Below are 24,460 nucleotides of genomic sequence, written 5' to 3'. Positions count from 1 at the left end.
TGTGGCCACCCCCTGGAGGATGAGTGTAGTTGCTCAGCACAACCGCTGGGTTTGTAACTTGACACCTTGCGCTGCGGTGCCTTTACCATCGGTTCCCCACAGAAAGGCTATTTAAAAAGGAAAAGGATGAGTCCTGCGCTCCTGACTCCGTAACCCCCGCAAGAACGAAGCTGTCTTCCTGAGGCAACGTCCCCTACTCTGGATCGGCATAAATGAATGAACCACAGGGGAATATCGGAAGAAAATCACCCGGGAAAACTTCCTGTCAAACTATCCCGCTGAATACAGGAATTTATGTTGGGCTTGATAGGCAAATCAATAGGAGATCTTTCCTCTGGACCTTTATTGCAAGCTTCTCAGATGTGTAAAACGGCAACTGGTGCTTTCTGTCCCCTTGCAAAGGAGTCACGCTGTGATTAACGGATCAGGTTTTTGACTGCCAGGACAAATGAATACAAATGAATTTAGGGATCCGAAGGAGAGATTGCAGAACCTCTCATCTCGACACAAAGTAAGTATTCTCCTACTCAGGATGCTTTGCTGTGATGGGAGTAGCCTAGAGAACGTGAAATGACAGTGATGGAGTCGTTTGCCCAATGTGTAGGCTAAAACAGCTGCTACACATGTAAATCAAATGGACCCGGCGGATTGTGATGGGATTATAATAGACCTGTATTATGTACAGTTATGTAGGATATTTAGGTCCAGTTTCTCTAGGCTAAATGTCTGAAAACATAACCTACCTGTCCTGGAGTGGCAACGGTCCAGCAGCCAATTTAAATAGACTGGTGTCTTTTTGTGGTACAACTCTGGTATAACCGGTCAGTGATCTCCTGAATTTTGTTTCAGCGCAACTTTGTATTTATTGCAACATGGGCTACTTTGTATCTCTATGAATATGATGTTTTGGTTGGTTACACAAAGGTAGGCAAGCATTTTACTTGAAGACAGCTGAGGACGACAGTGAGATCATACTATTCTCAAACCGATTTGCATTCATCAGGCTATATGTAGAGTAATCTAAAAGCCAACATTTCCCATATGCTTTCTTTGGAATGCACGGGTCTCGCTCCAACGCTGCAATTCTCTGCGCATCGCGCGCTTGGAATAAACTTTTGGACACGAAAGTCCACACAATCTACTTTCGCTCTCGAGAAAAGGCCTACCGGTATGTTGTATAGTCTATCCTATGACATTTAATGACATTGTCTATCCTATGACATACAATCATTTGAATTATTGACAACTAACATTCAAGAAATAGGACTACAAAGTTGACATCCTCTTGGTAGTTTTTGCAACACTGTCAACGGTGAAAGGAGCTGGAGACATGGAAGTGACTTGGTCAAGGCTGAACTGTTGTCAGAAATCACACGACAGAATGAAGTAACAACGATGGAGCCGGATAATGACCCGCACTCCATATTTAAACCAGCTGGAGTCGGGGGGTGAGTTGTGGGAACTGCTATGGAGGGGGACGTTTATGTCAAGTTATTTGTCAACGTTTGGTCCCACTGTTGTTGTATATCGGCAGACCTACCCATGCGTCGTTGTCTAACACGGACTGTCATCCTGTAGCCGAATAGCCTCTCTCTCTGTTTGTTTATTTGTTTGTACATTTCCCTACAGTCACAAAGTAGACCTAATAGCCTATTCTCATTAATACCAAATTATATTTTTATTTACATTTACATTTATTGGCCATTAGGCCCTAGCTATAGCAGCCTATTCACCATTATTATATAGTATTTCCCGTGAAATATCCTGAGATTGCTCCAACAATGAATGAATGAATGAATCAATGAATCAATCATTGAGGGAAGGAAAAGCAAGGAAGTAGACCACTGACCTGGCCAGGTTTTAGTCAAATTTTTCCATTTATTCACCATAGCAGTACAACAACACTTTTTTATAATCAGAGTCACAGTCACTCTAGTGGGTAGCAACAACAACAACAACAACAACAACAACAACAACAACAACAACTGAAATGTAGGCATATTGTTTGTTCTTTGATTTTGTTTTACTATGTATAGCCTGCTGTGGCTTGATACAAACAGCATGAGCTACTCTATTAGCATATTTGTATGATTTTTTTTTCAAATTGATAATTAGTCATTATCAAGATGAAATGGCACTCCAAATTGAGTGATTTATTAGGATTATTCAAACCTATAATCCTCCTGCATATCCTATAAACCACCACAACACCCTGAAAAGAGGGGAGGAAAAGGGTGAACTTTTGAAGTTATTTGGGCAATATTCAATATTATTATAAAAACAGTTAAGGATTGACTACAAAGAAAAAAAGAGATTGCGGGAGAGGGGAGAGGTGTAGGCCACTAGTGTTGGAGAGGGTAGTTATGTTCTCCTCATCAATGTCTGTCAGTGTCTGCTGAACCATAGGAATTTTCCACTGAGTATGTGAGGAGGGGGCACTGGAAGGGTGTGTGCTCAGTGTGTGTATGCTCTGTGTGTGTGTGTGTGTGTGTGTGTGTGTGTGTGTCTGTGTGCCTGTATGCCTGTGTACATGTGTACTTGCATGTGTGTGTGTGTGTGTGTGTGTGTGTGTGTGTGTGTGTGTGTGTGTGTGTGAGAGAGAGAGAGAGAGTGTGTGTGTGTGTGTGTGTGTGTGTGTGTGTGTGTGTGTGTGTGTGTGTGAGAGAGAGAGAGAGAGAGAGAGAGAGAGTGTGTGTGTGTGTGTGTGTGTGTGGAAGGGGGGTTGCCTTTTGGGAATTCCTCTCACAGAGTGATTGAGCCGGGGAAGTGAGGGGAAACCATACAGCCTCCTAATGACACCTGGTGAAAGTGGCCTTTCTCTGGTTCCCCTCTGACGGCCCTTAGCATCAGGCTGCTGTGTGTATGTGTTATAGGGAGAGAAGGAACTTGTTGACCTCAGAAACAATAAAGAGAGAGACAAAGAGAGGAGAGAGAGAGAGAGAGAGAGTCAGAGAATCCAATAAGGTTGAAGGCCATAGATGAGAGGAATCGAATGCACATTATGTCCTATAAATGGAAAACTGAACTTCACTGCTGTGAATGTGGTCCAATAATTACACACAGTAGTTACTCTCAAGCTCGAACTCATTTAGCTTTAAAGCACGGCTATAAGAACAACTTCATGTTCAAACTTCAAGTGTTAACATGATTCCACCCATGGAAATGTCCAGTCTTTCATACATAACTAAATGGCATCTGAGAGCTGGTCCTATTGGACCAAATCTATGAAGTGAGATGTGAGGGTTGTGTAAGTTGTACTGGCCAGTAATGGATGAGGAGCGTGCTTGCTCTGTTGGCACTGTATTTTGCAAACTCAGCTTGCCTGCAGATCCCTCAGCAGCAGTACCGTCAGTGTTGCTGTGTGAAACCGCAACAAACAGAGTGACTGATATGCAGACGTCAGCCATATTGAACCTGTAGGCTGAGTTGTCTGGCTCCTGTACAGCCTCACTGCAGACCTGTCACACATGCATCAAAATCACCTTTAAATAAAACCACTTAGTACAACCTTTGTACTTTTGCCGATGAAATGTTCTGGTAAACAGTGATGTTTCCAGGGCAACTTAGTCTAGTTCACACAGATCGACCATCAGACTGACAGACTCATTAGGTTGCAGCGAAATTCTTAGCATTTATGACTCACTTCCAGGCGGATCTCAGCCCAGCTGATAAGAGACCATCTGAGACCACAACCAGCTGTCTGGGGCGAGGGACGCATACAGACACACTCAGAGGCACATACAGACAAGTCCAAGTTCTTTCTCTCTCTCTCTCTCTCTCTCTCTCTCTCTCTCTCTCTCTCTCTCTCTCTTACTAGTAATTGCTGAAACAATAACACACGCACGCACGCACGCACACACACACACACACACACACACACACACACACACACACACACACACACACACACACACACACACACACACACACATACACACACACACACACACTCACATTGACCACACACTCACAGACTTCTCAGCAACCACAAACAGCTGTAAGTGGTGTTGGGTTGGTGATGATTGCGCTCTGCTGTGTGACTGACCGTGAGACCAGACAGTGGTTTCCAAGCGCTCTCCGGTTCGCAATGCGGATGGCTGTGGTCAGACTGCGCCGTTGCCAGACGCCATGCATATGCACACTTCCTGCTTTTAATCATCCAGGTGTAGGGCACCTCTGGGAGTCGGGGGGGGGACGGGGGCGGTCGTGGTGGAGGTGGAGGTTGGGGGTTGGGGTGGGGGGTGTTGTGGCGCTGCCTGTCTGCCTGCTAACCTCCACTCACAGCTGTTGGAGACATTTCCTCCTGTAATGGCTGTGGGTGTGTGAGTCTGTGAATGACCTCCAGTGGTAAACACTGGCAGCTCCGCCTGTCACCTGACCCCCTGGTCACCCACTGAGTTACAACCGTTCCTATCAATCAGCTCTCCTCAGCCCTCCTGCACACCTGGCTGTGTCCTGCAGGGTGGTGAGGGGGATGGGGGGTGGGGGGGGGGGCACAGGGTGATGGACGACTGACCCGCTTCACTGGAGGCTGCTACTGCTGTGGCTTTCAGAGGGGGGCTTTATTTTACACTCTAGTGTTTCAGCAGAGTCGAGTAGATCATTTCAATTGACATGGTGACTGAGTGACTAAGCAGGCTGCAATCTGTTTTAGTGTTTTGAGTTGTTTGTCGTTGTGTTGAATAGCAGCGGTTAAATGCCAACGCAGTAGTGCTTAATGACAACTTTCCACACAACCATTCAGAAATCTGGACAAATGTACTGTAGAGGCGTCTCATAAAACATAGGCCTCACCTCTCTCTTGTCATGCTGATACAGTTGTAAACTTCAATCCCCTTTGTATACTCCAATGACTTATACTGTAGTTACTATGAGTGTTTACCTTAACATGTCTCTCAGGCCTTAGATGTGGTTGAGACTTGGAAGGTAGCAGTGAGCTAGTGTGGCTGTAATTGTTGTGATTGTGTTTCTAACCAGCCTCTCCTCTCTTCCCACAGGAGAGCCCTATTGCTCTGTACCATTTTATATTGTACCTGTTACCTGGGACTTGCACAAGTACTCTCTGAAGGTAAGATATCACTCACTCTGGCATTCATTTTCAGCCTCTCCTCTCCACCCCGTTTCACCATGCATATTTACAAGCGGAAAAGCAGTCTGATGGATTGGAAAGAGTCAAGTTTTGCCTGTTTGTCATAGCACAAGCATGTAAACACACTGTATGGGATTTGGCGGTTTCCATGGCGATATAATATAATGTGTCACATGATCAGACGTTCCAGACAAAAAACAAAAGCCAAACAAACACTTCATTAAGACAAGATAGATCTTCTGAGGTTTGTGGCCCTTGCCAAAGACACAATTTCTAATGACCACAATTGACACAGAATTGCTAACTAACTGTGGTTGAAATACACAGTGCAGATCTTTCACAGTGTTGGAATAATTGCTAGTCTGTGACCTCATCCATTATGAGGGAATTGAATTAGGGTTGGAGAGCCTGGGTCTTGGCAGAGAGGGACTGTGAACACCGGCCAGGCACTAAATACAAACTCTATGTCTCAAACCAAACACACAGTCAGCACAGTACAGTCCAAGCAGAGTCAACCATACCATAGGTACTGAATAGATAAACTTAATATACCGTCTCCCCTCCTGCCAACTCCTAATGCCTATAACTGTTGGACAGACCACACACCGGGAGGAGAATACACCACAAAGCCCCCAGGCACAGAACATGTTTAGGGTTTTGGTTTTCAAAGGAGAATCTTTTTTTTATAAAACCCAAACGTTGAGGGCGAAGGGAAAGTCTTACAGCTTTATACATTACATTCAGACCATAAAGAGAGGACTGAATAAGAAGTACATGACTGAATTTGTTGGCTCCAACCTCTTCAGCTGTGCGTCATCCCGTGCCATCAATACAGTATTTGTTCTCAACTCACACTCAATGAATGTTCAATTTAAGGCACTATTTGAAAAGCATAGTACAGGATTACATTGTTGACCTCTGTACACAGAACTCTGTGCCAATGCTGTTAGCCAGTTATTTTAAGAGCGCTGTGTTTGGAAGCACTTTCATGATTCCGTGTAGATAAAAGTAGACGGATGATGAAAGAAAGTGGACAAGCATGTGTTTCGCTGAATCAGCACAGTGTTGTTATTTTAAGCAGAGCAGAGATGCTTATAGACATGAAATCATAAAGAATAGCAGGAAAACAACATTGTGCATGAAGTGTGTGTCTTTTTCTCTATTCTAAGCTGCTTGAACCTGATGCTCTCTCCTGGCTACAACCACTGTGAGCCAACTCTGTGGAGCTCCACTGGGTCCCATCCCTCTCTCACTCTCCCTCTACAGCTGTGCTTATGTGCTGCAGTACTGTACTGTAGTACCCTCTCTTTCTTTCTTTCTTTCTCTCTCCCTCTTCTTCCTCTCCTCTTCCTCCCCCTTTTCCACCCCCCTCTCCCCCCCTCTATCGGCCTCACAGGTCCCATTAGCCCAAATGTCTCAAGCCCATTCAAATGTCATATAAAAAAGAATGTGCTCACTCCGAGCTTTAATTCCCGCGGTTCTCTCAGCTCCATATTACAAGCAGCACTAAACATGTTCCCAGTAGAGAGCACTCCGGCAGTATTGGACCGGAGCCAATGTCTGAGATCACAGAGTAATCACTGATGGTCCAGTCCCCTCCTGGGGGTTCAGCTCTGGGGCTGCCCAGAGGCTGTCTGATCGCTGGAAACAGTGGTCTGCTTCCAGGCAGCGAGATGCACAGTGCTCCCCTGTGGTCAGTCTGGTGATATACTATAACTTCGAGGGAATGTCACTCCAGAGATGGACAGGGATCACACAGCAATGAGAAGATGCTGTTGAGTTCAAGAGTTGTGCTTTCCACTCACTGCTCAGAGTGGCAACGCTCTTCTGGTGCTTACTAATTGATCTGGTTTGACCCCTTAAATCACTAACCTTGTTTACCTTTGACCCCAACTTATTCTTTCCACATGTAAGGATGCACGTTAGTTAGCCTCCTAACTGAATCACTTCCCTGGGCGGGGTGGGAATGTTGGCCTGTGACAGTGCTGGATGCATGGCAGTCACTGGGAAGGGATTAGCCATCTTAGCCTCAGTAGCTGAACCTGGTACAGGCTGCTCTGGCAGTGAGCCCCCCTCACACAAATAAACCCTGGGACTCCTACTGGATAATACAAAACAGCATGAACTGCCACCTACATGGCCTAGCCTGCTCCGCCCCACATGACTAAGGGCTATGGACCAGTCACTGTGAGCACGGCAACGTTAACACAACCTGGTGTGGTGAATGTTACTAAATCAGAGGTGCATGACTCAGGCCCTCCACCTCCCGACACAGATTGTTTACTTCATTCATTCTTCTCTGAACTTTATGTTACTCATTGGCTGAAGGGTTCACTGCTCACGCAAACTGTTTCTCAGCTTGAAATAATAATGGCTTGGTTATTAAGAAGGACAGAAGGCATAAACCATCAGGACAGAAGAGTAGTAGACCCATGATTTAGATGCTTTGTCAACACTTATCTCAGAGCTAGAACTTCTAGCCAGTGAGTAAAGCCAGCCTGCTCTAGCAGGAAAGTGGACATAGACTAGTTGTTAGAGCGCTGGTGGTCTCTCTCCCATAGGCCTACTGTAGTAGTCACTGTCCTGCCTCTCTCTCTGGGATGTATGCACTCTGCACAAAGACTCATGTGTTCTGGGCAGAGTGTGTTCTAGATCTGGCCCCTGGGAGAGAGGGGGCTCTCCTTTGACTGATCCGCTCAACACCTCCACAGCTCTGGGCCTCAGAGGAAAGTGGAGGAGAGGGGGGCGGAGAGTAATTTCTGCACGGGCATGAGGCCTCTTCTCCCTCGCTCCCTCCTCCCTTGCTCCCTGCGTAGGGCCCCTCACAGCTACTGTTCTGCTGGGGATGAAGGAGGAAGGATCACGGCCCATTGCCGTGATGCGATGGTTGATGTTGGGTGACACTGATGCATGGAGCAGGCCATGTGTGGAAACATGCGGCAGGCCGAGGAGATGATTCCTAGCGTGCTTTTGTTTAGTCTCTCCCCGCTCTGATCGGCAGCTACCTTTCAGGCCATGACAGCCCTGGGTGCCCGGGTTTATTTAAAAAACACATTCAATTATCCATCAGGGAGAATTCCCCCTGCCTCCGCTCAGGGGCTCCAGTATCAATGAGTGGCATAATTGAACGTTTTCCTCTCTGTGAATTTAGGGAGTTCTTAATTGCTTTGGATGTGAATGTGCTGTGTAGGAAAATCAGCTGAAAATCAGCTGAAAGGAATGTGGTCACTCCAACAGCCCCCCTGCAGACGGTGAAAATGCCTTCCCCTCCTTTCTCCAGGAAGTACCATTTTCCAAATCTAGAGAAAATGAGTCCTATTAACGCTCTTCAAGAGATTGCTGAGTTTTCACTGCGTTTAAGACAGTCTGGGTCTTCTGCCATAACTTCAGTTTAATTTGTCATCATACACTCCTCAGCAGACATCTGGTGAGTGTGTAATGTATGTGTGTAGGCCAGGATTAGCCTTGTGAGGGTTTTTTGTGAATCTGCTGGCCATGTTTCTCTGTATTATCTCATACACAGACATAGAGATGGACTGAGATTCTCCCTCTCCATGTGTTCCACTCACGCTCGACACATGGGATTTCCATAGACATTATTGTACTGTATCTATAGTGACTGTCCAGCCTGGATATGCACAGTAGGCCAGCAGAATGGCTGTTCTCTCCAGCTGTGATCCTCCCAATATGAGTCTCATCATTGCTGTCCTCCTCAGTTGTGATCAGTTCCACCATTGACCTCCTCCTGGCCTTTCCTTCTCCCACTGTCAACTGATACAGTATCTTCTGCTTCAGCTCTGTGTTCCTTCTCACTCCTCTCTCTTCCTCCAGACATCGTGCTTAAGCTGTTCTAACTCTCAGAGCTTGCATTGTCTGGATTAATCATGTTTGTTTGTTGCATTCAAGGCAACATCTCATATACCTCAGGTGCAAACAATCAAAAGCGTTTAGAGTTCTACTCTAAATTTAGTCACTCTTTGTGAACACAGATGTAGATGACTTTCACTCCCAAGTATTCTTTGTTCTTAGGATTCTTTGTTAGTATGTTTGTGTGTGTTTGTGTGTTTGTGTGTGTGTGTGTGTGTGTTTGTGTGTGTGTGTGTGTGTGTGTGTGTGTGTTTGTGTGTGTGTGTGTGTGTGTGTGTGTGTGTGTGTGTGTGTGGTGTCTAGCCACTCTGTTCTAACCCCAGTCCTGCTCTCCTGCAGATGTGGACATCCTCCAGAGGCTGGGGCTCACGGGAGAGAAGCCGTCGCGCTCAGTCCCTCCAGGGGTTATTCCGTTCCGATCGGGGGTCATCCTCACCCAGCGGGCGCGTGTGGAGGCCCCAGTGCGCTCCGTCATATCGCCGCCCTACTGGCCCAACCTGGCGCTGCTCCTGAGCCTGCGCTCCCACCGCGTCAACAACGCCTTCCTCTTCACCGTGCTTTCCGGTCGCAGGAAGCTCCTGTTGGGCCTGCAGCTCACCCCGGGGCAACTGGTGCTCCACACTGGGCCCAAGAGCTCCGTGGCACTCCACTACGACCTCCACGATGGCCAGTGGCACCACCTGGCCTTGGACATCAGTGGCCAGAGGGTGACTCTCTACACTTCCTGCGGGAAGCAGAGCATTCATGCAGACTTGGGTTCAGACAGAGAGGAGGGCCTGGACCCTCAGGGCTCCTTCCTGCTGGGGAAGGTGAGCCAGGCTTCCGTGCAGTTTGAGGGCGCCATCTGCCAGTTTGACCTTATCCCCTCTGCACAGGCATCTCACAACTACTGCAGGTACATTAAGAAACAGTGCAGGGAAGCCGACACCTACAGGCCCAACCTAGCGCCCCTCCTGCCCCTCTTACCCCGAGACCCCAACATCACGGCCACCCCGGCCCCCACGCTGGCGCCCACCGAGCTGGGCAGGAAGCCTCTGGGCCTGAGCCCGGGTCGGAGCGCCGCTGCGGCTGCCTCCGCCGTGAGGTACATGGCTCCTGCTCTCCCTTTAAAGCCCACTCCTAGGACCACTCCTCCTCCCCTGCCCGGTACCATGGCGCCTGTCACGGCCCGGCCTGGACTAGCCTTCCCGCCCAAGGCCCGGACCGAGACCGTCACGGCACCGCTCAGGACTGGAGTCCCCCCCTCCAAAACCCCCACCCTCAAATCCCCCAAGACAACCCCCCCAAAGCCCACCCCTCGTGGCAGCCCTAAGAAGACCACAGTGGGCCTGGGTGCCAAGAAAACGCCTACTGCCCCAGCCAAGGCCAAGATCACCATGAGGGACCAGGGGGCAGTCAGTCCCGGTCCAAAGAAACCACACCCCACTGTAGCTAAAAAGCCCCCACAGCCTAAATTGCCCACCTCCAAAGCCACCAGCTCCAAAGCCACCAAACCACCTGTCAATCCAAAACTGTCCAAAGCTACCAACCCACCCGTTACTTCCCGCTACACCAAACCCACCAATGCCCCAGCCACCCTGCCTGCCACTGACGGCTTCCAAACGTGGGATGTGGAACCCACTCAGTTCTCACTGCTGGCAGGACCTCCGGGGCTGAAGGGTGAACCAGGCTTTCCGGTAAGAGCTTCTCCTCAATCTCCACTGTGTCTGAGTAATATGACGTCAACATACAGTACCCGTTCACTTTCACTGACTTTATTGGCTTTGGTGCTGTTTGTGTGTGTGTGTGTGTGTGTGTGTGTGTGTGTGTGTGTATGTGGTTGTGTTCTTGTGTATGAGTATGAGAGCACATGGTGTACTCAATGCGGTCGTGTGTGGCAGGTTGAGCTCTTAAACTAAGTCGAGCGGTGAAAGTGGAGCATGTTCCATATGTGAAACCCCCCCCCCTCTCTCTTTCTCTCCCTCTCTCTCTCTCTCTCTCTCTCTCTCTCTCTCTCTCTCTGTGTCTCTGACTCCCAGACTGTCAGACTCTAATCCTGTCTGATTACAGGTCTTTACATCCCCAGCCCCCCTCACTGGGAACAATCAGGGCTCAGTGACAGAGCAGCTCAGGGGATGGGGGAAGCAATACCTCATCAAAGCCTCGGCAGCCCCGGCCAGAGGAGACCCCCACGGGCAACACAGCGTCCACACTGTGTGGTCCCTTAACCCAGGGAGAGGGGGAGGATGGCTGGGCTATGATCAGGGACCCCTCAATGTGTAGGGATTGTGTAGGGATGTGTACGGGGAGTAGAGAGAGGAGAGAAAGGAAGAGAGGGAGAGGGGATAGAGAAGGGCAGAGAGAGAGAGAGAGGGGAAGAGATGGACAGAGAGAAAGAGAAAGAGAAAGACAGGGATGTAAGTTGCTTTATTGGATTTTCCCCTCACTCCTGTGTCTCATTGTCTCTTTGTCTTGCTGTCCTGCACTTCAAACCATAACATGATCAAAGTTCCTTAAGCAAACGTGACAAGTGTAGGCTCTGTGAAAGCTGAGGGTTTAGCTGTGAGGCAGTGGGGCTAAAGTCATAGTGGCACTGCAGGCTAATGTGCAACTTCCTCCTTTTCCACATGCAGGTTAGAAATCCTCCCCTTTCTCTCCCCCTCCCCCAAACCTAGCCCACCCCACCCTAGGTCCAATGTATCGGTGCTGACGCCTTGCCGTCTCTGCACCAGATTCCTCTGTCACAGAGGGCGGGTGGGGGTCGCGCGGCCCACTTTCAAAGCCGGGTCAAAGGTCGGGGCAGGCAGTAAACACTTCACCATTCAGCCTCCCACTGAAGGTAGACAGGCTTTTCCACTGGCAGAACGCAGGCTCCTGTTCAATGTTACCATGGATCACACTTCTGGAATCCCAGTCCAATGGCAGATACCTGAGGAGGGTCATCTTCAAGAGACTCTCTCCTTTAGTGAGCAATCAGCTTTTTCAGTCCTCTTAAACAGAGGAAATCATTCATAAACATCAAACAAGATAGTGTCGGGGGAAATTACCTATTTTTTTCATTCAGGGGAAAAATGGGCCAGCTAGCTGAATCCCTCTCGCCTTCACCAGTTCTTTGCACCGTAGCTCCCATGACTTGCTGTGTGGGCTCTTTCTTTCAAACCCAGCAGTTTTGATGTGACCGTGTGTATGATACATATATCATGCTGCACTTTGACTTTGAAGTGGCTCTGTAATTTGAGGGGCAAATTGCAGAGTGCTCTCTATAGGGCTGGTTAATTGACTTGTGCGCTGATTTAGTGAGCTGACTGACCTGTCTGTCATTACTGGAGGCCTAATTACTGACGCTCACCACACTAGGACTGTAATCTCCCAAAGGACCAACCCACTGACACTATTGTAGGAAAGAGGAGATTCAGAACGGAATGGTATCGAACACACCTCTGATTCCTACCTCCACCAGCCTCCCCTGGAGTGGATACAAACACTGTAGAAAAGCATTGAGGGGAGATAACAATACTTACAGAGGAGCGGAGATGAGGAGGTACCTGTACTTACAAAGCTCTGGTAGAGATTGAGAGAAACTGTAGCACCTCAATGATAGTATTGTCTCATTCCTTTAGGGTTGACAAGATACAGTAACATTTAAAGAGAATAAGTTGATGTAGATTGCAGTACGTATGCCCAGGACCGAAGAAGCAGTGTTGATTGATAGGGACTTGTGTGCTGACATTTCGGATGGCACATTGATCCTGTATCTAGGGTGTGTGTATGTTCTGATGCCACATTGATCCTGTGTCTAGGGTGTGTGTATGTTCTGACTAAACCACGGTCTTGGAGCCAGAGCACACAAGCCTCTACTCATTTATTATGAGTACATGTGAGAGGTGGGTGTTTTTTTTCATGAAAGCTCTGCTTGTCTGAGTTTCAGTAGTGTGTTTAAAGATCACAACACAGTGATACAGTTCCCCTGATCATACTGCTCAGTTAAAGACGTGGCACGACTCTGTGCTTGTTTCTGAGGGAGAGGTCGTGGTTCTGAGAGAGAGGTCGTGGTTCTGAGGGAGAGGTTATTACAAATGGATAAATCTGGATGTGCCTGTACAAAACAGAGCCACAGGATGGCCCTCTCCGCCTCTCCCTCTCTCTCTCTCTCTCTCTCTCTCTCTCTCTCTCTCTCTCTCTCTCTCTCTCTCTCTCTCTCTCTCTCTCTATCTCTCACTATGTTTCCCTCTCTCTCTCTCTCTCTCTCCCTGTGTACCTCTCTCTCTCTCTCGCTCTCTTTGTCTCTCTCTCTCTTTGTCTCTCTCTCTCCCTCCCTGTGTGTGTCTCTCTCTCTCTCTGCCTCTCTCACTCTGCCTCTCTCTCTCTCTCTCTCTCTCTCTCTCACTCTCTCTCTCTCTCTCTGTCGCTCTCTCCTCTCCTACTCTTATATAAACGCCTCCTCTGCCCCTGTGACTATCTTCCCCCTCTCCCCCGACACCCTGCACTCTCCAAGCGATGTGTGCACTCCTCAATGGGAACCTTTCTTTCTGCATGCGTGAGGAGGGGGGCTGTATGCCACGTAGCACACTGGGGGGCCCACAGAGAGCTCTCACTGGGAGCCTGTCACCACTTCAGCATGCAGAGAGGTTCAGTATAAACAAGCTCACCCACGCACACTTATACATACACCCACAGAAAAACAATCACGCACACGCACACGCACACACCCACACACACACACACACACACACACACACACACACACACACACACACACACACACACGTGTGAGAGGAAAAGCCATTCCATTCATTCAGGTCTCCACAATAGCCTGTCACCCATGGCATTTGCTGCTGCTTTTTAAGCGGTCAATTTCCCCCATTCAGCCACACAATAGAGCAGTGATTGGGAGCACTGTTGGAGCACTCCCAGAACCATCTACCGCCACTTCTCTGTGTGAGAGCTGAGGGCTTTTTACACACTGTCAGTAAGAGATCTAACACAGGCTGTGCCGAAAGTAGGTCGAGTCAAGACTCCTTTGACTCCTGAGTGCTTCTATACAATGGCCCTCTTCAGAGAGAGTCTCTCACAGGGGCACTCTGAAGTCTGATGTCCTTTTAAATGGGGGTGTCCACCATGAGGACTCTCCCCTCTCTCTGCCCCAGACACGGTGGAACAGACAGAGTGATTTGTCTACAGTACATCATCAGATCTGACTGTGAGATAGATTGACTTACAGTAAATCTGGGAGGGCGATGTGAAGGTCAGTAGCAGGGCTGTATAATGTAAAGGACAGCTCCATAAGACAAACCAGTAACAATGCCAGTAACAAGCCCAGTAACAAGCTCTCAGTTCTCAGTGTCTCAAAGAGCTTGTTCAGAAGCTGCTTCTTAAAACCCCCATGTTTCCCATTTGCAAGCAGGGTCCAGAGCTTGGGGCTGTTTTTGTGCCGAGTACTCAGCATTGTGGTCAGGCTCTGTGTTATTTTTCACTTCTGTTTTTCTTCTTTTATGATGAAAAGAAAATGAATGACCACAGGCCTGGGTTGATAAACCAAACACGGTTGGGGAGTGAGACAGGAAATGACCTGTTTGTTCTGGTCTTTCTAGTGTTTCCTGTCCCCTGGGCACATGACCCTGTGATTGATAGGCTGACCTCTCATCACCTGCACCAGTTTTGGGGGATGTAATTACATCACAGGACAAAGGTGTCGCTTTTTTCACCCGCCATTCAATCCTGATGGAGGAGAGATTTAATTCTATTGGGCACAATGGAAGTAGTGTTTAATTTGTGTTAGTGTATGGAAGTGGGAGGTTTCTTATCAAATGTGTGCTTCTTCTATCTCTCCTGAGTCACCATTCAATGTAGACCGAATGGGAGCTACAGTATAACTCTAATGTGCACAATGAATGAAGTCTCATACTCACCCATCACAATAAGTGTTTTTTTTATGGGTTCCTAATTGATCTCTCTCTCTCTCTCTCTCTCTCTCTCTCTCTCTCTCTCTCTCTCTCTCTCTCTCTCTCTCTCTCTCTCCAGGGCCCTCCAGGACCTCCAGGGAAGTCAGGCCAGCCAGGGAAGAAGGGTCCTCGGGTGAGTCTGGGTTCCATCTCCCTGAATGTTGTTTGTTTGCTTTCTTGTCATTCCCTCCATCTCAGTTAGCTCAGGTCAAACACCTCTTTCCTCAGCTATCCCTCCTCCACCCTTAGGCCCAGTAAATACCAACATGCAACTTCTATGGGTGAAGTTGTGATGAAACCCTCAGGATAGGATCTGTGGATTACTCTGACCTCACTGTGTGTCTGTGTTGAACCCTGTTAACTCAAAATTAAAATTGCCGGAGACAGTCGCTGCCGCTGCTGATGTTGCCGCTGCTGAGGTACAGGGAGGTACAGGCTGAAGTCTGAGACACAAACAAACACACACTTCTGCTAGACAAGAGAGGAGAAGAGTGTCTCTGTTTGTGAGCCCCAGCCTAGCAGACACAGTCACAGACCATTATCTGTAATTACAATAATAGCCTAGCTAAAATACTAGCCACCCCCCCCCCCCCCCCCCACCTCTCTTCTCTGCACACCCAAAGTTTTCGTATGCAGTCAGATTGACCCTATTCAGAGTGAGGCTGAGAACGTTGACCTCGAACCCTCAGGCATAAACAGGAAAACTCACATAAAGAGACCTTTCAAAAGGCTGCCTGTGTGACAGGATGCCTAATAAAACCTCTGTAAACACTGGGAGAGCGTACGGTTTCACTGGGCTCTGTTCTCATGACTGGAGGTTAGCACGACTTCATAGGAGTCCCAGTCTGAGAGAGAGAGAGAGAGAGAGAGGGAGGGCTTTGTGATAGCAGTACAGTGCCTCTCACTCTTTGATAGCAATAGCAGGTACATACAATGGTGGAATGCTCATTGAAGCAGCTTACAGTTAGGATGTTACTGATTGAGACCATGACCAGGCACCAACAGTGTACTCTTCCCCTCCCCTATCGCTGGTTTCAGACAGACAGAAGACGGCTGCTGTGATGTAGCACTGCTGGTCTGCCTAAAACAAGAGAGTGGATTTTGCTGGGCCGCAGTCTTTCAATGTTAAAGTTCAACTGAAAAGCAGCAAGCGAGCTGTCTGGATAGGGGCCACTAATGAGGATACGAGACCATTTATGATATAATTACAGACTGTTTTACTGTTTAACACAAACCTCATTTACCACAGACATCACACATGGCTCAGTAGCGTGTGAGTGAGTGTGTGTGTGTGTTTGTGTGCGTGTGTATGTGTGTGTGTGTGTGTGTGTGTGTGTGTTTGTGTGTGTGTGTGTGTGTGTGTGTGTGTGTGTGTGTGTGTCTGTATGTAATGCATGTGCGTGCACGTGTAGGCATGTGCGCAAGAGAGAGACTAAAAAACTGAGCTAAGGCCGAGGGAAATCAATCCCCTCCATGTCATAAAGACGTCTTTGTCTGCGTCTAATTAAACGTATTTAAACCCCAGCAGCCCTCTCACCCGGTCTCTAGCAGCGGAGCGGGAATCATGTCAGCTCCCCTCAGGTACATTCCACACATGTGGCCAAACTGCCACCTGTAATACCTCTCAGACGGAGGGTGCAGCGCTCTGAGCCAGAGGCCACGGGTGCCGTCTGAAGTGTGGCGGAGAGACAAGGGGGAGCTGCTATAAACACAGGGCCTCTCACCCCTCTCAGACAGCCCAACACATTCACCACCCTACCGCCTCACGCTGATTTACACCAGCCAGCACCACAGAGAAGGCCTTTGTCTCAGGGCCCCATCAGCCACACCAAACGAACTGCAACGTTGTCATTGGGAGTGGATGCAAAACCCAACAACAATGACAAAAAACGCCCACCATAAAAAGTTGAAAAGACGGTGGTGAGGAGGAGGAGGAGGAGGAGGAGGAGGAGGAGGAGGAGGGCGGGGCGCTGAGGGATTTGCAGGGTCGCCCACAAACACGCTGTCTGACCGCTCCCCCCTGCAGGCACTGACGCTATGCCTCAGACAAAACACAAACCCCAGAGACTGTCGCTGTCTCTCCCCATGGCTATGACACCCAACAGCTCTGTTCGCTGACTGCAGAACACATACAGTCATAGAGACACGGAGCTGCAGCATCTTGCCACATCGTGAGCGAGTCGCTGTAGGCCAGGCTCAACACCGCCCCCCCCCCCCCCCCCCCCCCCCCAAACTTCACAGTTGTTGTGACTATCCAGGATTTATTTTTTAAATAGGAGCTCAGCTGTCTGTATCAATGATAGATTTCTTTGAGGGGCAACTCTATAACTCTCCCTAGTGTAAACAGATGCCTCTCTTAGCTCCTGGTCATCGCTGCCACGTGCACCGCCGCAGTGCGTAGAGTAGAGCACACTCAACCCCCAGGCCAGATGGAGGAGGAATGGTTTCTATTTGAGAGAGATGCTCTCGTTGAGCACTGAAATGATCAACTGACAATCCAATTTTAGGCTGCAGGTTCAGCATTCCTGGCTGACTGGGAATGAGCATGAGAGGCAGCAACTGTGTGCTGTTAACTTGTTGAGTTAGTCAGCAACACTGTGAAATACCATAGTAGGATACGACAAAGTGTCATCTTTGTTCCACATTAAAAACCCCCACGTGTTTTGTTTAGCAAGTAGGAGGGGCTGATGGCTTAGCCTGTGGTCTGCATTACTGAGCAGGGCCGAGGCCCTGGAGACAGAAGACAGACACCATTGAACCCCAGAGCCCCATCCATGAACCTGGCGTGACCTCTGACCTCACACACATGAGTGTGAGATAACCTTGCTTTGACCACCGTTGTCAACACAATGTGGCGGTGATGACACAGTGGCGCAGTGATGTGTCCAGACTGGTGGAAGTGGTCTGGTCTGGTCAGTCTGTCTGTCTGGTCAGTCTGTCTGTCTGGTCAGTGTGTTAAGGTGGTTGATGAGGTGTGTGTGAGGGGGTGGGATCTGGGAGGAAGCAGCCAGAGGTGAAAGTGAGAGTCTTAAGTGTCTGCAGACGATAGCCAGGACACTGTCTAGGACTGAGAGGGTTTAGGTCAGAGTGGAGGTCAGAGGGACAGACTTGTGGCTTTGACAGGTTTGTGGCTGTGGCTGTATCACCTCCAGGCAGACAGACTGACCTCCCCTCTCTGTCTGGAGCCTGGATCAATAGTCTTATGTACTTTGTCAGAGACAGACGCTGTCCATCATTCATTCTCCCTCTCTAGCCACTCATCACTCACCAACACCACCTAACTCAACCCAATGGAGACACAGCTAATTCAAATCAGATGAAGACATTTAACAGCTCAAGCAATATACCTAGACTATTGGCTTGGGACGGTGTGGTCAGAATGCAGTAATGCAGAGACTGGAGAGGGTCCTGAGTTGACGTGCCCAGTATTTTCTCTGTATTCCGCTGAGGTCAGTGTTTTGGGTGTTTTTGGGTAACAGCATGGCAGTACATCTAGTTTTAAGGGTCTCTATAATCCCAGCATAAACTCTGTACAGTATGGAGAAATCTCCTGTGGAACATAACTGTAATATTCTCCAGGATATAAAACAAAAAAGTTCCTGCTCCCAGTCTGCCTTTTTGCAGTCCCCCATAGGGCCAGCGTGTTGCATGGCACAAGGGCATCCAGTTGGCAGGACTGGTGAAATCAGAGCCACATTCTTGTAATGTGTTTATTGATTCGTGCTGAACCCTGATGAGGCCAGTTAAAGTAAGCCAGGCAGAGCACATTTTGTGTTTTTTGGTGTTTTTAGGCACTTTTAATACTATACTCATTCCATTTAACTGTATATCATGTTGTTAAGTATATACTATATCTATGGTTTCTATGGTAATAGGCAAAACTGTTATTGTTATTATTATTTGAGCTATTATTGTTGTTATTTTAAAGCTCTATACAGTATATTAAACTGGATTACTTACATTTCCCTTTTTTATAGTCAGGATACCACATCATGTATTTAGCTCTACAAACTTGTGGCTGAAAACTTTAAAAACGTTTCAAGCGAGCAGCTGGAATGGTTCCCTCACACTCTCCCTGTCATTGTGGAGTTTTTATTGTACGAGGGACCAGCCTGTGTGACCTCAGTGCCTCTGTCTGCCCGTGCCAGTCTGTGATATGGTGGCATGCTACAGTATGGCACTGGATAGCCATGCAGTGAAATCTATTCCTGAGGGTAAATTACACCTCTGGTCTGAGTACACAGGGCTCTGTAATTAAAAGGAGTCCCGGATCCTCACACGCTGAGGAGTCCAGCACTCATTTGGCACCACTTCATAGAGCCATGCCTTTTATGTCAGCCATATATGTTGAAACTGTCTTTACGACATGTTGTATAAATGCAGGCCGTCTTTACTGCATGTCCCATTAAATGTAACCATCTGAAATATGTACTTTCGGAGGAAGCATGGGATACGTCCAGCTTTTAGCACCAAATGACTATTTACATTTATTTTCTTTTACGTTGTGATATTGGTATACAGCTGAAGGAGAGGGCATTATAGATATTTATATGCTACTTTATATATACTGTCACAGTTTGACCTATTTGTACATTTTTAGGACAACTTTGTCCCATTTTAGAGCTGTCACGAAGCATAGAGAGTGGGCTTCATCATTACCACGGTTCCCACTGTTGGCGCCCTGGCTCCCAGTTCAGAGGTTGAGGCTTTTCAGTTCCGTATCCCAGAAGCCTCTAGCCAGCTGGGTGTCCCGCCCTGGCGTTCCCTAATTAGACACCTGCCAAATGAGATGAGAGGCGACGGGCATGGCATGCATACAGCACCACCTCTGCGTCTGTCGTCTGTGCCAATGGTGCCAACTACTGCCCAACCTGAGGGTAACCACCGGTGAATTTGAGGCATGTAATTCAAGATTGTAGTTTATTTAAGCTATTTAGGGCAAGGCTACTTCTTGTAATGTCACCCCAACACTGTAATGTAGGATGAAGGGGTTTGTCAGAGTGAAGCTACATCACGCAGGAGTCTCTGAGGGCTCTGTTGTCTACATGTACATTCAGTGTATGTATGGAAAATGTGAGTGCGAGTGTGATTACAGTGAGTCATCTCAGGTAACAGACACCCTCATTGATCTCCTGAGAGGAGCTCACTGTCTCCAAGGCCCGCCTTGATGAATCACAGACGGGCTATAAAATAGATGTTGGATTGAGTGAGTGCTCTCTGTATGTTGTCATGTCTCTAACAGTATATGTCTGTTTTTAGACATTGTTGAATGTGTTGTTGTTTTTTTTTATAAAAAAGAGTGTTACCCACCCAGCCCAAAACCAAATGAATTTCCTTTCATAGGATAACAAAGAATCACTTGACTCAACTTTGGTGTGGAAAGTGGGTTTGGGATTCTACTCTGAATCACAAACGTGTTCGTTCAGTCGTTTTGCCCCAGTGAAGTTGCTGACCCCACTCCAGAAGCGGTCATGACTCTTTTTCCGCCCTCTCTGACATGCTTGATCCCTGACCCCGGGTGGGGGTGCATGGGGGGCTGAGGGTGTCATGCCACGTGGGGGATGTCTCTGGGGTCAGGATCTGGTCGGAAAAAGTAGCTCAGACGCAGCTGGGGGGACCCCTCAGAGGACGAACCGCAACCATATGGAGAGAGCCAGGGAGAGGGGGTTGCTGTCACACACACTTCTGCCCATGTCGACAGCACAGAGGGTGGCAGAGAGCCTCGTCATCACCCACCTGTGCTGTGGATGGCCATTCTCAATTACCAGAGCCCACTCTACAAGCTGTCTGGGTTTCAAAGGCTCACTGCTAACTTTTCCCATGAGGAGGGGCAAAGGGGTTACATTACTAATATGCTACTGTAGATCTAGGTGTGTTTGTTTTGAGAGGGTTTTGTTTCCAGCAACAGACACAAGAGTGAAAAGTCAACCACTGATGGTATTTCAACACTCAAATTGAACTGACCTGCTTTTCTCATTAAGACATTCACAACAACAATGAGAACGTTTGTGTTTGCATCTTTGCGTGTGTGTGTCTATGTGTGCATGCAAAAGCTGCCATGCCTCAGGGAGACTGCAGAGTGTGAGGCAATGGGGGGTGGGGGGGGGGGGGTAGGAAACTACATCCATATGCCAGAACTCCATTCTACCTCCAGCATGAAGCCCCATTTTCCATAAGCTACATCCCCCCCCGCACCCCCCCAACCAACCCCCATCCCAAATCCCAAATCCCAACACACGCACAAGCGCGCACACACACTCACACACACAGACACACACACACACACACACACACACACACACACACACACACACACACAAAATGTATAGGACAGGGGGGTTTTAGAGCAGCATGAAGGCTGAAGCTCTCCAGACAACCCTTCCGCCCCTTGACTGAATGGCAGCAGTAGCCCCTGGCCCAGCTCAGCTCAACTCAGCTCAGCTCAGCATAATTCAATATGAAGATTGATTATTATCTTGATCACCATTTGTGGTTTCTCTCTGGTTGTTCCGCAGGGTGCCCCCGGTCCCCATGGCAACCCTGGCCGAACCGGTCCTACTGGACTTAAGGTATGTTCCACACACACACACGCACGCACACACACACACACACACACACACACACACACACACACTTCATCACATGAAATGAGCACATGGTTTTATGGTACCAGCCGGCTGGAACGTTTTTCCACATTAAACCATTTTGTCGTTTATGTACCTGCTCTGTTCATTTAATGGGAAGGTTGAGTTGGTGTCATGCCTTTGATGAATAACAATCCTATGACGATGTGTGTTGTTGTACATTCTTAACACAGAATCTCTAATTTGCTGTAACCTATAAAGATTATTCCGACTCAATGGGGGTTTATGAGTCCAGTGTCAGGGCATCGAGGTTCACTCCATTCACACCTGGCTGTGTTGAACAGCTAAAAGCTCGTACTAAAGTCAACTGACATACAGTATAACTCAAGCATGTGTGTAGAGGTGAATGTCAGATACTGCACTATGTCTTGAAGTGAGGAAAAGAGAGTTTTGCAGATGTACTCTGTTTCAGCTGTCTGTGTAGATGAGTCGTACACATGCACCATCACTTTGGACACACTCCAGCACTGTGTGTGTGTGTGTGTGTGTGTGTGTGTGTGTGCGGGTGTGTGTTTGCGTAAAACTAGAAGATCCCTCTCAGAGGTGGAGGTTTCCACCGTAACACCAGAGGAGAGAGGAGCTAAAAGTGATTTATCAGCCGTCCAGGGGAAAACATCAGGATCAGGAGATGGAAACTTAGATCCCCAAATAAAACTGTCTCCCTTTAATGTGTGAGCAGAGGATGACCCTTCCAGAGACAAAGCCTCTTCTCTACGACCCTCCCCGAGTGTCTGCATTCAATGTATACCTCAGCAAACACCGTAGTCTCTGGCGATATATAGCATCTGTGTGCTGGGCGTGTAAAAAGGCATTGTGATGTCCGCAGCGCTCTCAGACGGGCCTTAATGAGCACTACCTATATTTAAGGGATTGTTATAAAAGTGCCTTACATAAACGGCAGTGCAGCTGCATGCAATCACGCTCCAGTACGCACCCCCGCGCTTTCCACATGCCAGAGCGCTGCCTTCGTCGGGTCACTGCAGAACATGATTACATTTCTCTCTGTCTTTCTGCCATCATTTTCCATTGCTTCCCCCCTCTCTTCCTCTCTCTCTCTCTCTCTCTCTCTCTCTCTCTCTCTTTCCTTTTCTCACATACGGTCTGGTCTCACTCTCTGTTCCTTCCTCGGCCGCTTTTGTTTTCTGTCTCTATCACAATCTTCTTCTTCTTCTCCACTTTTTTGTCATTTCTTTGCCGTTTTATCCATATTCATTTGTGATGCGTAACCAAGATGTTATTTATCGAATGACGTCAATGTCTTTATTCACCTATGATGCATTTTAATGCACTATTTAGTTATATTTCAACATGACATGTTTCATTGTGAATAGGATGAACTTTGCTTGTAGTAACATCAGCTCTAGCCGTGGTCCAAACAATCCTTCTAGCTCTTTAAAAACCCTCAGGGCATTTCCCTAAGTGATCCAAATTCCCAGACGTAGCAGTAACATGAAGTAATCTGCTTGTAAGGCAGTGTTTTGTCTCTCTGAGAGGTGTCGAACACAGAGACCAGCAGCCACAGCCTCGACCCCCCTCTATAACAACCAGAGCCTCACATCTTAAATCGTGGTCTGGGCACTGAGCTGTGCATTTATCCTTGTAAAGAAAACCAAATAATGATGTCAGTTTACCTTGCACAACAATGAACCAAATAAACTCAGGTTGCCAGCGGGTGGATAGACCTTAATGAACTAGTGTTAATGGAAAACCTTGGAATGGCAAGGCCACCATCTGAGACCCTGTCCCAGCTAATGCTAACACTGCCCTTCTGTGGGGGTAGAGTGGCTCCGGGCGGTTCGTTAGGGCAGGTGTGTTGAAAGAATATTTCCAAAGCGTTTGTTGTCCAGGAGCACTCCCCAATCCTGCTCTTTCATCGAGCCTAAATGAAGTAAAGTTGTAAACCACAGGGACTCCAGGGGGAAAAAGGATTCAGCACGCTGAGTTTAATTTCCTTCCCGCGGCTTTGAAGTGTACAAGCCCATTATTGTTGTTCTCTCTCTAACAATGAGGCCTGGTGAGTCTGGCAGGAAGGCCGCAGGTCTCACATACGCTGAGTAGAAATATCACCGCAGATTTGTCCTGAGCCACTCAATGGAGGGTGGGAGACCCCTTCAAGAGAGGCTCCTGCCATAGGGCTCCCTTGTGTCCACAGAGAGGCACCTTTCCTTCCTTGCAGATTTCACTTGTGTCTTATGATGATCGTATTGATAGGTGCCGTTTGATTCATTGATTAGCCTTCAAATGCAGACACAAGTGTGTTTGTGGTTAGACAAAAAAAACAGGACAGCATCACTGAAAGTATTTGTGTGAAAGTACTGTAGAGGAATGAGTGTGTTATACTGTATATGAGACGTGTTGCTGAGTCAATGAGTGGTTCTCTCTGTTTGTTTCTCTCAGGGGAGGAAAGGAGACCCTGGGCTCTCACCTGGAACAGCACCTAAAGGAGAGAAGGTACCCCACCCTTCTCCCACTTGTATTACATCTTCATGATGTTGTGTGTTCCATTGTTCCATAAAGCACCCTGTTTGTGTGTGTGTGTGTGTGTGTGTGTGTGTGTGTGTGTGTGTGTGTGTGTGTTTTTGAGAAGGCCTGAGTCTGTGTTGTGTATAGAGATGAGGTGTCATAGTAGTGTATGTTTGTTTACCTGTATTCCAGGGAGACCTAGGGATTCTTGGCCCAGTTGGACTGACCGGCCAAGTTGGTCGAAAGGTAAGAAAGAAACAAACACTTTGTTTAACTCCTCCTCATCTTACCTCAGTGCCCCTTTCTCTTCTCAACTTTCTCGCAGAAATCACTAAATGAACCCCCCCCCCCCCAAAAAAAAAAAAAATAGATACCACATACAGGATATAGTTCTTAAACAGACACAAGGACAAAGTGAGCTGATCTCTGCAAAGTGTAAGTGAGATGATGAATATGGCAAAACATGGCCATTGAAA

At 47.9% G+C, this 24,460-nt stretch overlaps 1 protein-coding gene across 1 annotated transcript in view; it reads left to right on the top strand.

Annotated features, from left to right (window-relative positions):
- Positions 1 to 442: 442 nt before the first annotated feature.
- col27a1a (collagen, type XXVII, alpha 1a) overlaps positions 443 to 24,460 on the top strand; it is a gene marked incomplete at its 3' end in the record, with an annotated part of 73,522 nt that continues 49,504 nt past the window's right edge. Inside the window, exons 1-7 of the mRNA XM_083670007.1 lie at positions 443 to 511; positions 4,998 to 5,068; positions 9,296 to 10,632; positions 14,957 to 15,010; positions 21,393 to 21,446; positions 23,919 to 23,972; positions 24,177 to 24,230. Coding sequence (XP_083526133.1) covers positions 459 to 511; positions 4,998 to 5,068; positions 9,296 to 10,632; positions 14,957 to 15,010; positions 21,393 to 21,446; positions 23,919 to 23,972; positions 24,177 to 24,230 — 1,677 coding nt within the window. The 5' untranslated portion in view covers positions 443 to 458. The remainder of the gene's footprint in view (positions 512 to 4,997; positions 5,069 to 9,295; positions 10,633 to 14,956; positions 15,011 to 21,392; positions 21,447 to 23,918; positions 23,973 to 24,176; positions 24,231 to 24,460) is intronic.

Source organism: Argentina silus (assembly GCF_951799395.1).
Source record: "Argentina silus genome assembly, chromosome: 5".
Taxonomy (NCBI): Eukaryota; Metazoa; Chordata; class Actinopteri; order Argentiniformes; family Argentinidae; genus Argentina; species Argentina silus.
Note: the sequence above shows the minus strand (reverse complement) of the source record. Positions and strands in the feature narration are given on the sequence as shown.